The sequence below is a fragment of the Eptatretus burgeri genome, chromosome 7, assembly GCF_056783735.1.
Source record: "Eptatretus burgeri isolate ZD-2024b chromosome 7, Ebu_testis_v1, whole genome shotgun sequence".
Lineage (NCBI taxonomy): Eukaryota > Metazoa > Chordata > Myxini > Myxiniformes > Myxinidae > Eptatretus > Eptatretus burgeri.
Window position 1 is genome coordinate 87,094,943 of NC_140967.1, and position 15,692 is coordinate 87,110,634.

General features: G+C 43.5%; 1 protein-coding gene across 21 annotated transcripts in view; it reads left to right on the forward strand.

The window, feature by feature from the left end:
* The window catches only part of LOC147023691 (uncharacterized), a 53,189-nt gene that overhangs the window by 36,175 nt on the left and 1,322 nt on the right, over nucleotides 1–15,692 (forward strand). For 20 of the 21 annotated variants that reach the window (XM_085889425.1, XM_085889431.1, XM_085889435.1 and 17 more), the window contains 7 exons: nucleotides 1,986–2,132; nucleotides 4,095–4,319; nucleotides 5,152–5,358; nucleotides 10,096–12,228; nucleotides 14,227–14,409; nucleotides 14,692–14,720; nucleotides 15,045–15,692. The exon at nucleotides 15,045–15,692 is cut by the window's right edge and continues 1,322 nt beyond it. In XM_085889425.1, the coding sequence (XP_085745551.1) occupies nucleotides 1,986–2,132; nucleotides 4,095–4,319; nucleotides 5,152–5,358; nucleotides 10,096–12,228; nucleotides 14,227–14,409; nucleotides 14,692–14,720; nucleotides 15,045–15,549 (3,429 nt within the window). In that variant the 3' untranslated portion in view covers nucleotides 15,550–15,692. The remainder of the gene's footprint in view (nucleotides 1–1,985; nucleotides 2,133–4,094; nucleotides 4,320–5,151; nucleotides 5,359–10,095; nucleotides 12,229–14,226; nucleotides 14,410–14,691; nucleotides 14,721–15,044) is intronic. The other variant, XM_085889443.1, reaches the window with a different exon arrangement.

Below are 15,692 nucleotides of genomic sequence, written 5' to 3' on the forward strand. Positions count from 1 at the left end.
AGTCAAATTTCTAAAATTTACAGTTTATTGTCCGATTGCCTTGAAATTTGGACAAGATTTGTATATCGAATCACTGAATTGGGAAACCAACTATTTTTGAGGTCAAAAGGTCAAAGGTCAACTCGAGCTCAAATTTCTAAAATCATCAATTTCAATCTTTAAAATAATTCTCATCCGATTGAGCTGAGCTTTGATTAAGATTGTCAATTTTAATCTCAATGAAATGGACAATTTGATGTAACCATGACAACCTTTGGAGAGGGGGTGGATTTTGCAAGTATTGTGCTCTGCATGACATCTTTTTCTTGTTTGTTTGTTTCTTTGTGAACAAAATGTCTCAAAAAATTGTGGACGGATTTGGAGGAAATTTTATGGAGCACTTGGATATGTGACAAGAACAAAATTATTCGATTTTGGTGAAGATCTGAATCCGGATCTGGAGCTGAGAATTTTTTTTTAAGTGATTCTTCGCCATTGGGAGATTGGGCCAAAAACGACATATCACAGGATATTTCAAAAAGTTGTTGACGGATTCGGACGAAATTTACTGGTCACGTTGGGTATGTGACAAGGAGGAATTGATTCGATTTTGGTGAAGATCCAAATGTGGATATGAGAGGTTTTTTTTAATTTTTATAGTGATTCTTCACCATTGAGAGATGGGGCCAAAAGCGACATATATATATATATATATATATATATATATATATATATATATATATATATATATATATATATATATATATATATATATATATATATATATATATATATATATCATGATATCTCATCACCAATATTATATTGACTTCAGTGCCGTGACCAATCGATGAGTGAATATTGCTGACATAGCTACAGCCACACATGCTCTATTTATTGTAGTGGATACTTTCCCATAGGCCATAGAGCACGTCATTCTGTGGAGCAAACATCAAGCCACCTGTACGATCATGTTGTGCTAACTTCTGGACAGCAAAGACTGTAATCATCTAATGTAACTCCAGTTAATACCCCGACATAATTCTAAATTCCCAGCCTAATTTACACGGCTATTGCATCATCGTTATATCTACACTTCAGCAATATTACTTGGATAGTATGGACTCGAAGGTATACCTTTGTGACACGTGTAGGTCTTTTGTGATAATAACACAGGTGAACAGCCCTTCAGTTTGTGAAACATTCTTCAGTGTCCACTTATTCATTCTGTGAGCAAAAAATTATTTCTTGACCTGCCTCCCCTCTCCACCCTCCCCCCCTTTCTCACACTGACTGGCCCTTCACCCATAAACATCACATAGACGTCCATTTCTTGTCCTGCCTTGAATGTCTCTTATTGACCTCCATTCAACACTCAATTACACTCGATTATGACACTCACTTAGTTACGACCTTTCATCCATGCAAACATAAAAACCAGGTGGACCCCGAACCTGTCTTCAGATCGGCATTCTCCAGATGTAGTGCCTCCTGCTGGCATTGCACCCAACGGCGGAACATGTGAAACCCGATTTCGACGGTGAATCAAAAACCCAGAATGGATCGGAGGCGAATAAAACTATCTAATGGTCCAAAATCGATGCTGATCAGAGTGATTCCAGTTCAACTGAATAATGTATGTACAAAAAGGAGGCCATCCCATTATCTTTGCTTTTGGAAAGTTTCCAGCAAGCTTGGATTTGCTGTGAAGGCAAAATGCCATCGCACTCGGGTAGTTTTAAAAAAAGATAACAACCCGCAGCATTATGGAAAGACTCAACCGTCATTATGGCGCATGAAGAGCATCCTCCCAGATGCAAGCCTGAACATTCCACTACCACGCATTCCACTCGATGTAACCGCAATTATTCTCTTTGAACTTTAGCAAGTTCCTATTTTAAGGTTCTGTGTGTGTGTGGTATGTGGTATGTGCACAGCCTATCGGAGAACGGAGGAAGGATCCAAAATCGTTAACGTGTCTTCACCATACCTCTACTTTCCTCCAGGTGTATTCTGTTGAGATGAGTGTGTGGGAAGCTAAAAAGCATCAACTGTGCACCCAAGGCAATGAACTGAGCACAAAATGGCCAACTCTCGATGCAAACGTCCGAGTCAAGCTACAGGAGGTGGAATGCAAGTGGGAGGGTGTGCAGGTGAGAACGACTTGGTTGTTATGTACCTCCCGTGTACCCACCGAGTTGCGGCAATTTGCTCCAATTATTTATTTTGTTGCCTGCCGCCCTCGTCATGTGATCTTTGTCCATCGTCGTGAGGAAGTGTTTTGCATTCTTCCCATATTGCCGTGCAAGGCTAAAACGATCATTCTTTTCGATTCCGTTCATATTATCAGCCATCTATTTATTACATACCCAAAGATGGTCCAATTTTTATTTCCTCCAGTTCCCCACAATACAGCGTTTTCAAAATATTGAGTGTTTGATCGAAGGAAACCTTATTTGCATGTTGTTAAAAATTTTAAGCAACTTTTATTGGCAAGGCTGCGAGCTATCGCCGGCACCCTAGCCAAACTCCAAATTATTGCTCGAACCGAGAGGGAGCGAGGCATCGGCGACACAGCCGCACCACCAGCACCCGACGCTACCCACGGCCATGTGTTGCATAAGAAATAAGAATAAAAATATGATTGGCAAGACTGTTGCCAATTGTTCTTGAGCAGATTCACTTGTAATTGTTCCGTCATTTACAAATATTTACTTCCTGGCTTGCTTCCCTCTTGCCTTGTTTTTGGAACATTCTTGAGATCACTGTTAATCCCCTGTCATATTTAGAACAATGGCAGTGATAATTACAATGAGATCTATGTATGCATGTCTCTCGTGCTTGATACCAAGTTGTTTGGAGGGTTGCCCAGTAGGGCTTTGGAGGGTTGCCCCCAAATTTTGGTTGGCCCGGGCAACCGTTAATGTCAAGCCTCGAAGGATGTGTGCATCTATGTATGGACGTCGTCACAGTCACACCAGAACAAGAACCAATGTATAACGATACTTTGGAACAATGATTATACCCGTCATTGTGATTGCTTCCACAATGATTTTTGTTTTCCCGCTCGAAGATAAAGAGAAATACCCCTTCTCAATCGGTGGCGACATTCTCGGTTTACCTGTGACGGCAGCACCCTGTTCATTTTGGAATAACGATGGAGGAGAACCACAAGAAAATTATTTTAGTACCCAGCTCCTCCCTTTACTATTTATAACTACTTCTACTATTACTACTACTACTACTACTACTACTACTACTACGACTACTTTGGTGGCCCTAGTTATTCCCAACCTTTTGTGCGGTCAGCCAGGGAAAGTTTTTCACCCAAATCTTCACCAACCGGCTGGTCGAGCATGAAGGTTCTACTGAAGGTGATTTGGGGAGCAATTTGTAATTTATTCGGGTTGTTGCGACGATAACTCACCGACTCTTCTCGGAAGACACTGTGGGATCTTTAATGTCCACTAACTAATGCTAGCAGATGGGACGTCTAACTATGATGTCGCACTTTGTGATGCTACGCCCGATCTGCGATGGACCCCGGACTAGACACCTCGAAGGTAAGTGCGTTACCTCTTCGCCATCTCGTTAGGTCTCGCCCACATCCTCCCTGCATTCTGACATTTCATGCACCCATGGTATTCTTCTCCGCATCTTCATCCTCGCATGCTTTGTACAACAAAAGCAACGGTTGAATATCCCCTTCATCTCCACCGTCCAGCATCTTGGTGGAGAGATGACGTTGGCGTTGATTGACACATTGTAACACGTGCTCAGCTATTTATTGAAGCCTTTTTTTCTCATTGTGGTATTACTGCAGCAGAGAAGACTTCTGGTTCTCGTCACCAACATTGTTATAGGTGTGTCCGGGGCTTTAGATTTAGATTTGGCTGAGTTTATTTTTTTTATTTTTTTTGTACGAACTGTGTGTTCAAAGAACGGCTCTTGGCTCAGTCTACCAAAGAGTCTTCAAAGCCTCAGCATCACATGAACGAATTGCTCTGTGTTCAAAGCCTTGTAACACTAAACATTTTACTTGCAGAAAAAAAAAATTATCGACTGCATACGAAATCAGAGCAATGAGTACAATGACGCTCGTACCTTTTTCACAGAAACTTCTAGAAAGGGAAACGGATTCCTCCAAGATGGCCTTGCAGGCTCAGGGACTTACGGAATTCCTGTCCCCGGGAATGATGGGCCTAATAGCTCAACTGAAGGAACGGGTTTGTGAGCTCAAGAACTGGCTGGGTGATGCTGAGCTACTCGTGTTTGGAGGCTGTCTCGAACAAGGCCATCACGTGGGGAAACCCACACAGGCACAGCTGCAGGATTTCCAGGTTGGGGATTCTTCCCACCGCACGTATCGGACGAAAGGGGGTCGAAGTGCGATTGTGTTACGCAATATGCCATTTTGGGAACATTGCCTTGCTGGTTCTTGGTTTTTCTGCCGGAGGGTTACGTCCAAGGACGATACTTTGTTACGAACGAAAGTGTAGAATCCCTTAAAGATCGAATTTCATCCGGGATTTGTCAAAGGATCTGATGCATTCCCGTCTAGATTTCGTCTCGCCACTTGTTCCAAGGCTGGTTCATCTTTGCAGCTCCACAAGGACAAAGCTGAAGCTTTTCGGTTTGCATAAGCACTTGCTGATTCGCCCGATTTGGTTTGATTTTTTTTTTGCCGAAGAGGAAAACTGCAACAGCTTTTCCTTTGTGGCGTCGAGGCGTGGAGCGCCGTGCATTTATCCCCAGTCACGGAAGCTTATGCCCATAAGAGCGTTGAAGCTTATTTAATTCTGGCAGCAAGGCCCAGCAAACCGCCTTGGTTCGTAATGGAGGCACTGTCTCTTATTCAATGCCCTGAAGGATTTAGTCACAATTCCAGATGTCCATTTTAGACTGACTGCATTTCCTCGTTTAAATAATGGATAAAGCTGTGCTTCTTTTCCAATGCATGTCAGGAATGAAAAGTATTTAGCTCTAATCCAGATGAGCACTGTATTTTTTTTTCATTATTACTATTATTCATTTCTTTGCAGAGTTAAAGTTCAGTTTTCATTATTTATTTTTTAAACCCCCAATTCCTGTCGAAGATGCTTTGGTGGACCTTGGGTGGCTGATCTGACACAGTGTCTTTCCCAAACTGTAAGCTGAATTTGCCGTCTGCAGGAACTATGCCATCAATTACGGCAGCGCCGATCTGGGATGACTGCGATCCTACAGCTTTGCACCCATCTCCAAGATGGGTCGAGGGGCGAGCAGGTCAAGGAGGATTTGCGTCCACTTTCGCTGAACCTGGTGAGACGCTGGGAAGCGATCGTCCTGCAAGCCGTGCAGTGGCAAGCTCACCTTCAGCAAAGCCTGGACCCTCAACTGGTACAAAAGCAATGCACATTTATTACTGCTGCCTTAATCGTATGTTACTTCCACAAATTTGTTTTATTCTCCAATTTTCCCTACATTCAACTTGCTTTCACATCAACAGTAATTGAGATTAAAAAAAAGTTATTATTTTTTAGCCTTTAGTAGGTACGGTACACGCAGCTGTAACGTAAGTTCTCGCACATTGTCGTTAATGTATCCTTAAAAAGGTGTGATGATGTGGGAAATGAATTTTCCAATTTAAAGTAATGTAAATAACATTTAATGTGTCTCAACTGGAAAAAGAAATTGACACTAAAAACACCATTAATGAGTCCAAAAGAGCATAGTTATGTACATTTACATTCAACTAGTACGTGCCCGTACATGCGTGGCGGTATGTGCAAAAATAATTTAAAAAAATATATATTCAAACCGCGTGCCAGAAACAACAACCGCACAGGCTGTTCCTTCACTCTCGTGTGCCCGTACGTGCAAACCAAAAAACAAAAAAAAACCTTTCAAACAACCACACAGGCCGTTCCTTCGCTCTTGTAAACGACGACTGGATTGGGGTATTGTGTTCATCTATAAATGCGCATAAAAAATCGAGAAATTATTAGAATACAGTAAGTCATTACTATCCGGAAGTAGCGCGTGCCCGTACGGAATGTTCACATGCATTCCACGAATTATCGCTTGCATTGAAGTAACAACTGCTGTGATATTTACACACAGAGTTAATTAAAATCAAGTTTACCTCCCTGTCTTTGCTTGCCGTGACATTCGCTGCCATTGACCATTGCCACTCCTACGCCACGGTAACTAAATGGCGCGGCACCCTTTCCCCATTGGCCATGCCTACGCAGCAACGTGTCTTGTCATTGGTTTGGTAAATAAATGGCCATAACTTGGGAAGCACTTGTCCAATTAATATCAAACCTTGAAAAGGCACATACTCCGGTCCCCAGCAAGGTACCTGGGAAGTTTCAATTAGATTGGACCAGTGGTTGTCGAGAAACACCGGTCACACACACACACACACACACACACACACACACACACACACACACACACACACACACACACACACACACACACACACACACACACACACACACACACACACACACACACACTGCTGGAATTATAGATAGACTAGTACGTGCCCGTAAAAAAAAAAAAAAAAAAATTAAATTAAATAATAATAAATAAACCACACAGGCCGTTTCTTCGCTCTCACGTGCCCGTATGTGCGTGGCCTGGAAGTTCGATATTATTCGCAGTTACGATTATTCACAATTTAGTTTTAATACCCAATTATTCAATTAGTGCCAACGTATTTTACCTTTTCGCAATGTCGTGGCAAGGAAAAACAAAAAGAGAAGAGAGAGAAAAAAAATTACTTCCTGGTTCAGAGCATACCAGCACTCTGATGTTACCGAAATTTATACACCGTCTAATATGAAAACGATCATAACTTGGGCCATTGTGTTTATCTATAAATGCGCATAAGTAATCGAGAAATGATTAGAATACGCAAAGTCATCACTCTCCGGAAGCCCGTATGTTGTAACCCGTCATGGGGAACGTGGCTGAGCTTCCCTTCCCCATCAGCCACGCCCACGCAACAACGTGTCTTCCCATTGGTTTGGTAAATAAATGGCCATAACTTGGGAACCACTTGTCTGATTAATATCAAACCTTGAAAAGGCACATCCTCAGGTCCCCAGCAATATACCTGGCAAGTTTCAATTAGATCGGACCAGTGGTTGTCGAGAAACAGCGATCACACACACATACACACACACACACACACACACACACACACACACACACACACACACACACACACACACACACACACACACACACACACAGATTGCTGGAATTATAGATAGATAACATCCTCATCATCATACTAAAATACACAATTTGGTGTCTGTTTGTCTGACTGTCTAGCTGTCTGTTTAACCGTGATACATTCGGTCGTTACTTATCCAATCTCAAACTTCACAGGAGGACGAAGGGTCACACGATGGGGATTGTAGTGACTTAATTTGACCCTCCCCTCCCCCTCCCGCTCCCCAGGGTGGTTTTCCACTTTGGGCAAAATCTCTGTTAAGGTGTATATCCGGGTTAACATAGTTAATGGTGGCATTTTTTTCGAAGAACAAAAGTAATAATGCCATTCTCAGCATCATTTTATGTTTTTGTGGCACTTTTCCAAGGTCTCTTCCAATTAAAACAACCTAAATACAATACAGCACCTCTAGAAAGTCTCCACCTGCTTTCAAAATTTTCACCTTTTGTTGCCTTGCGTCTGGAATAAATTTACATTAAACCAGACTTTTACCACCTTTATTTACACATCGTGACCCACAACTTCCAAGTGAAAAACAAATTCGACAAATTTCAGAAAAGTAATTAAAAATAGAAAACTACATCTTGGTTGGATCAGTGTCCACCCCCCCTGAGTTAATACTTGGTGGAAGAACCTTTAACAACAATTACAGCTGAGAATCTGTTGGGATACGTCTCTTCCAACTTTGCACACCTTGATTGGGCAATATTTACCCATTCTTCTGTACAAAACTGGTCAAGCTGTTAGTGCGAATTCTCGATGTAATCGTGTAGTGCCGCTCCAGGTCAGGGAAGGTATTACGAGCCTCCACCATTTACAGGACAGTTTTCCTGTCACTACGATTTCCAGTGCAGTGAGATGTTTTGAATTATAAGCAGTCGGTATGTTTTTGCTTCAAGCACGTAACTTCATGGGTTATTTATTTATTTTTGCCTATACAGGGCTGTCAGTTGCCTATACACCGCCCAAATAAAGGTACGCGTCAGAACGTGTTGCATGCTTGGAACAAGATCACCCATAGGGCAGGTACTCTGCCAGTAATAGTAAGGATAATATAACACCCTCCTCCCCTCTCCTTTAACCCGCTGGCTGTCTAAAGCATCATAGTGTGACAAAATGTATAATTAAGGTAAAAGAACTGAAACACACGACCCTCCCAACCCCCCCTCCCCCTACGGTGCTCCTGCAGGTAGTAAGATAACATATGGTACTAGTGTCGGCTCCTCCAATGTCTTGGCACGTATGAGCAGATTGTAGGGATATAGAGGATACACTCTCCTGGTTTCGGTGATTGAACACAAAGGTTCCCATTTCTTGTCTTGTGTTGCAGAATATAAAATGTGAAATAGCTGCTATTTTGCTGCGGCGCTGCCACCACCGCCTCTTGTGCGAGGCTGCTCTATTCGCTGTGAGACTACAATGGCCGTAAACGTAACTTGAATGTAGCTGCCAAGCTCTGATGAGACGAAGAATCCGTACAGTCGCATATAATTGTGTGTTCTTTTGAAGAATACAAAATGTACACGTTGGTAAATGTTGGTGTACTCGTACGCATTTCATGTACATCCTTATTGTAGTCTGTATCATTATTATCCCGTGGCTACGTACTATAAAATCTTGGTTTTCAAACATGAAGACCTGTCCTCCAATCCTTCTTTCCCTCGTCTCTTCCACCAACCTCACTTTGTTTCGAACTTCATCCTCTCCCTTGACACGTATCAGATGGCCGCAAAGATGCAATCAAATGTATCTGTTGCTGCACATATTTACCATTTATTTATCTATTTATTTTACTGACTCTTTCTGCCATTTTCATTAACACCTCGATCGGTTTTCCCTTTCTTCCTGCTTTACTTGTTTGCAGTCTTTCTGGGTATTCCCGTCGGTATAGCCATGTTGTCCATGGAAAGGGAACCTTGCGTGTTGGTTACCTCGATATCCAGCGTGTGACTTATGTAATGGTTCACTAATCATTACTTTTTAAAGTGTTAAAGTACTCGTCATTCCAGTTGCCAAGTGTTCCTACAAACAAAGGCTCTCCAAAGAGCCTTTTTCTGAAGCGACACTTGGCAAATGGAATGACGAGTACTCCAGGGATGTTGTGCGAGTCGGGGGGCGGGGGGGACCTCCTGGAATGTACAAGAGTCGGGTAAAAATGGCACAGCATGTGGAGGAGCCAAATATATTGGTTACACGAAGGGCAGGAATTTTCAAGGTTCTTTTGTTTGATGCTTCGAGAAGAGTCTTGCCTTCGTTTGCAGAACTTCAGGTTGCGTAGGCAGCAGCATGACGGAAAGGAGGTTATCGACTCGGATAAATGGGATTAACATGGTCTTAACGGCAGATAAGAACCTAGATACGGAAAACAAAACAAAACTGTAACCGTTGGTTTTTAAAAACTTATTGTTGCTCCAAAAACGTTTCCTCTAACTTAGTGAAAAGATTTTTGAAATTTGGTCATTGTTCGAGAAGATGTATCGTCATCATCAACACCTGGCTGTTTCATTCGATAGTTGTTACGATTAAAGATATTCTTGGTCCTTGTCGAAGAATACATTTTGAAATTGTAAATGTCTAACTGGGATGATAACGAGCCATCAGGAGCCGTCTACGTGTTAAATAAGCAAAAAAACTTTGAACCCCCACCCCCCCCCCCTCTCGATACCTCCCCGTACAATTCTCTCTCCCACTCGTATTTGCTCATCTGCTCCACCAATCCTGTCATTGTGTGTTTGCTGTGCACGTCACACCTAAGGGTGCTGGTGGCTCGTAAATGTTTTGAGCCGTTGGCTCAGCAGTCCTAAAGAATACTGTATATAAAAAAAAAGTCAGCAAACTTGGAATTCTAAAAGTACAAATTAATTTATTTATTTATCTATTTCCTGCAGGAACTGCTCCAGAACGTTGAACCATCGTTGTTGAATCTTTCTGCTCACGGAAATGAAGCGCTGCAGTGGGACAACAGTGACATGATGATGGAGCTGAGCCGTTCCTTTGGGACGCTGCTTTCTCCATCGGGCGAAGGTCGATGTAAAACTGATGGCGGCTGGGAAACGATCAGGAACAAGCTTTTGTGGAACGGCCACAGCAGTGATTCGGGCTTCAGCTCCTACCTTTCTGTCAGTAGTCCAAACAGTACAAACTCATTTTCCTTTGTGCAATCAGAGTGGGAATCTTTACGGCCTGGTAGGCCATCATCTCCGACCAATCTGTGTGCTCCATCACCAAAAGACCAAACAAAAATGACGTCGGAAGAGTCCTCAGTGGGGATCAGGCCTTCTTGTGATGGTGAGAGTGGTGTTTCCAGTGATGACGAGCAAAACACAAGTTTAACTGCTGAGAAGGCTTGCTTAGCGAGCGACTCGTCCACGTCGGGTTCTCGTGACGGAAGTTTGGAAATGAAGCCATCGTCGCATCTCGCTCGTCATGCATTGCCTAAGACGCCATCACGGAACTTCAAGTCTTCATGGAGGCAATCGGATAAGTCCATCAATTACGTTGTCAATCATGAGGAGCATCAACATCATAAACTGGCTTGTGCTGAACCATTCTGTGACAACAAGTCAACGAATCTAAAGAAAACTTTCATCAGAAGCTCGGGCGCAACGGATTCTCCCGATCGTGGGGTTGTTCACAAAATGATAAAACCCGCGAGAAGCCGAGACCATGAACAAGAAAGGTGTGAAGAATGCGACCCAAGGCAGGCTATCACTGCCGTGTCCACGAACATGGAAAGAAGACGCTTTTTTAACCAAAGCCATTTTGAGCAGGACGATCGATCCCAAAATGGACGTGCCGAGGACATGCTTTTGAATGTAGATTTTAACAGCGACTCCGCGATGTCCCTTTGTATTAAAAATTTGTCTGCGAGCCTCCACGACTACACAGACACGCCCGATTCTGGCTTGCTGGGAGATGTATCATCATGCTTATCGTTACTATTGAGGGGCGATGACACGGAGAACATCTTTCCCTCCTCTGACCTGACGAGTACGAGTGAATATGGACTTTGCGAAATTGATGATTCCACCTCAACTTCAGGCAGTTGGGAGGGGTCAAACAGCAGTGAAGACTCTTCAGATGATGATGAAGAAATAGAAAAATTTGACAAGGAAGAAGATGACAAAAAATTGAGCAAAACAGGGACACTCACAGAAAATGTCACTCAGACAGATAAAGCAAACTCATCTCACCCAAACGGACAAGGTTCTTGGCACGCTCACGACGAAGAGAGGTTAAAAGGCATCCCTGATGCAAACGTGTTTGATCTATCTTCTTCGTCCGCTCTTCCACAGACTAAAAACAGCCAAAATGAAGGAAATATGAACCAATCCATGAGCAGATGTTCTGTATTGAGAAACAAGATGGAGGACTTGCACGGCATCGTCGAGGGGAATTCTGCCGCCGTGGAACTCTCGAGCCAAACAAAGAAGTTGCTGCAACCAAACGAGGAGCACAATGGCAACGAAAAAGGATCAAAAGTGTCGGACTGGACGAGTGAAACCAAGCAAGTTTCACCAATCTGTACGTCGATGATGCAAGAACGTTCTTGTCTGCCAACAGCACAACTTCCTGGAACGGTTGCTCGAGGAAGGTTGGAGCAGGACACCTCGGCCACCAAGGACTTCCGCAGACCCCGCTCCATGATGCCTCCATCCTCATCATCACAGAAAATGAACTCTGACTCCTACTCGATGCTTTCCTCTTGCGAAAGGGACAATTTTGAGAGAGAAAGTGAAAATGACGATAACGTGGAACAAAACTTCGCCTGGGATTGTGGAAATCGACTTGAAGTCGACGCGGTCGATTTGGATCATGGCCGTCCAGATGTAAGGGAGCTTTCTAAAAGAGAGACCGACCGCACAATCATGGACGTCGGTCGGACAGCTTCGCACAGCGATTTTGGTGGTGGAACGTTCACGCAGCGTTCCGCAGGAGGTTCTCGATTGAAACTGATCAATGAAAACGTTCAAAGACGATTCGAACCCATTTCGTTGGCTACAAACGAGCAAGCACAAAAGGTAGGCCTGTGCTTTTTTTTTTTCATAATCATGTTTGTATATCTGCTGTTTGCAATAAACTACATTGTTTATGCTCACTTGCCGTTTTGGTTCAGAGTACTCGCGTTGATTTTTGTAGTCACATGGTATTGGCTTGAATGGGCCATGCATTTGTTTTGTGTCCTGGAGACCGATCGTTGAAGGTCTCCAGGCACGTATTCTTGTTTCGCAGGACATTTTGCCAGGCTCGAATCCAATAAAGGTGGGTCCAGCATGATGTTGACTACATTTGACATTGCACGTCTTCGTCTCATTCACTGCCACCTCTGTGCAAAACCAGGACCAAATAGGGACAGTGAGGTTTGATAAAACACGTTGTCCAAAGCGTTCGTCCAGTTTTTGCAGACTGAGGCATATCCATCGGCGCATCGGCGTCGATTTCTATTTTTCTGATTGAATCGCATTCTTCTTACTTGATGACCCTCAAATAATGACGAGCGCCCTTCTTTAAATTCCATCCTTTTGTACGACTTCTTCTTTCATACGCTGCACATGGCTGTGAGTGGCATAATTTGTTGGTGGCACAGCCGTGCCACTGAGATGATGACATCATTGGTCCCAAGTCCACTCCGAGATGGTTATCGATCGAACCATAAATTTGGTATTTCGGAAGCACTGATAATAATAGAGGTACCTGATGCATTGTGGGATCATAGCATTTTCCATGCCACCCAAAGAAACCTGACCATTCTAGAAAACTGTCCTCTTGGTTTTTACTTCTGTATTACAGTGCTATTATATATTTATTTTACTTTTGGAGAAAGAGGCTGTGATTAAACGATGCCGATGCTTCAGAGTCGGGTAACTACAGCGTAGAGCACGTCGTTCCTTCGAAGGCATCTGTCGCATGTGTGGGCACTTAACGAGTAGAAGTCAAACATTGTGTAGTGCCTTTCAAACATAGGCCATTGTTCGCCAGTACCGAAGCCAAACTCCAAATTGGTGGTCACTAAACGAGCCCGTCCAAATGTCATGATGGCTCCTGCCTTCGTGGGTGAGACAGTCGGATGTGACTGCTGATCAGAGGTAAACGAACATGATCGACGTTGTGGAGTGGGGAAATTCGGGAGACATCGGACGTACTTTCAAACGGTAACCAAGAGTATTAGAGATCATAGTCTGGTTTGGGAGATGGAATGAGATGATGATGATGATGATGATGATGATGATGAGCTGCCACCTTGAAGATCTCGAGGGAAGTCTGAAGTTGGACAGACAACGGGAGCAGATTCTGAAAGATGGATAAAAAAAAATAAAAATAAAAAATAAGACCACAAAAGAGGTCAGAGATGAAAGAAAGGATTCCATTTCACAATCTTTTCATCCTTGGAAATCCAAAAAAGGTGGAAACAGCATATTTAGTATTCCCATCTGACCACAGTGGTGATAATGGTGCAATCACAGGTTAAGATCCCCCTTTTCCATAGTTTATTTACCTGTTGTCTCCCATTGTCCTCGTAATTCATGTAAAAGTATACTGATGTCTCCTCGTGTGCTGAAATACCAATCCCAATACCGTCTTCACAATCCCTTCCATAATCAATCTTCACATATGAACACCGACGTGCAGACATTTTGTTTTGATAATTGCTTTTGTGACACACGGAGGAAATCCCTTCCGCTGCCTCAAATCTGTACTAGTTTAAAAACTACCAGACTCGGTGGTTGTAATAGTTAGGACATCCTCTCTGAGTCTGGGAGGTCGGCAGTCTGAACCCGGCCCTGGCCGAGTCCGACCAAAGACTTAGAAATGGTACGTGCCGCTTCCTTGCTTGACGTTCAGCATTGATAAAGGATAGAGCACGGACAAACAACCATATGTTGGCTACCATTGCACACGCTTGATGGGACAAATTGCCTCCCTGCATTGAAGTTTCTTCTACCAAAGTCGTAATATTACAACACTTAAAGAGCACGTGAGGGCCATGGCTTGCATCGACCGTAACCTTCTCATTGCAGGAAAAGCGAACACGCGAACGGCACTTTCCGGAGACTTCCGTACAAAATGCGCAGCCGTCGTCGGAAGCAGCGTCCTTCACCACGGAGCAACCGGCGGCAATTGCCGTCCATTCTCACTCAAGAATTCCTCGTGCATGGCGAGGACATTCCACGAGATCCTCGGCGTGCGTCTTTCCCTATAAGGTATCGGTGCTTGAGAACCCATCCGGACAGTCTCCCCGCGATAAGTGTGGAATTCCGACCGTTGGGATCTCGGCGAATGTGTAATCTTGCCTTGATTGCCGATTTGTGACCGTTATGGGAATTTGTATAACGTAGCGGTTCAAATTTTGCGTGGTTTTTGTTATCGGCCATTTTAGCACTGCTTTTGAAATTGTGCGAAGTTTTGATCTCAAGTGTCTTTTGCTCCTTGTTTTTTGTCATTGGCCATTTATGTTTACATTTGTTTTTTTATACTTTACACAGCTGTTATCAGCAAAGCCAAAGAAATCAAGGTAAAAAAAATTGAACTCCCATCACATTGCTTGCTCATCTCTTTTTGGAGTCCGTTTGGTGTTTTTGGGTTTTTTTTTGCGTTTGCCTTTCATTTTCATAGATTGGACTTATTTTTAACCTCTTCCATGCCTCCAATTGTACAGATGTCTGAAAATGTCCTTTCTGATGGACATTTGAGACGAATTCTCGAGTTTTGCAGAAAATATATTTTAAAAAAATCAAGCATGACGATCTGTTTAACATCGGTGGTATGGAGGGGGATAAAAATGAACCCCAGTCGAGAATATCTCATGGGGGCATTCATTTGTGACATTTGCTTCCAGGTTCCCGATCACAGATGAAGATAAGCCTGATGGATGTGTCGTGATCAGTGATGTTTTAGAGAGGGCAAAATTGGAAGAACTTGAGAACCCACAGATGGAAACATTTGTGAAGAGATCATGGAGAACGATGATGGGTCTTCAGGAGTGGAATGAGCTTCCGGCTAGCATTCGGGTGAGGGACATTTACTCGGTGGAGGGAAATGGAGGCTTGAGCAGTGGTGGAAGAACGATCGTCGAAGATGAACAGAACAGATCCCATTCCGTTTCGTCAAAAACCAAACGGGCAACACGAGGTCCGAGGCATGAAAAAGGTCGTGGACAATGGCGAGTAAAAGCCTTCCGGGTCTGGGGAATCGCATGGCGGACATGGTTGCTTCTTCAGTTGCTGTTTGCTTCCGCCGCTCTTTTGCCGCTATTTGTGAGCCCCAGGCCCTGCAGCTGGCCATGGTTGTCACTGACGTCCAATATTGTGTTGAGCTTCCCACAAGGTCCTCCTCCGATCTGAAATCTCAGGAGCACACCCTGTCCAGCTGTTTTAGGCCATTGTGTGTTAATTTCTATCAGCTTTTCCTGGAGACGTATTTATTAATTAGTGGATGTTTATAAACGATGGCACTTTTGTGCAAAACAGAGCTGAAGTAATGAGCA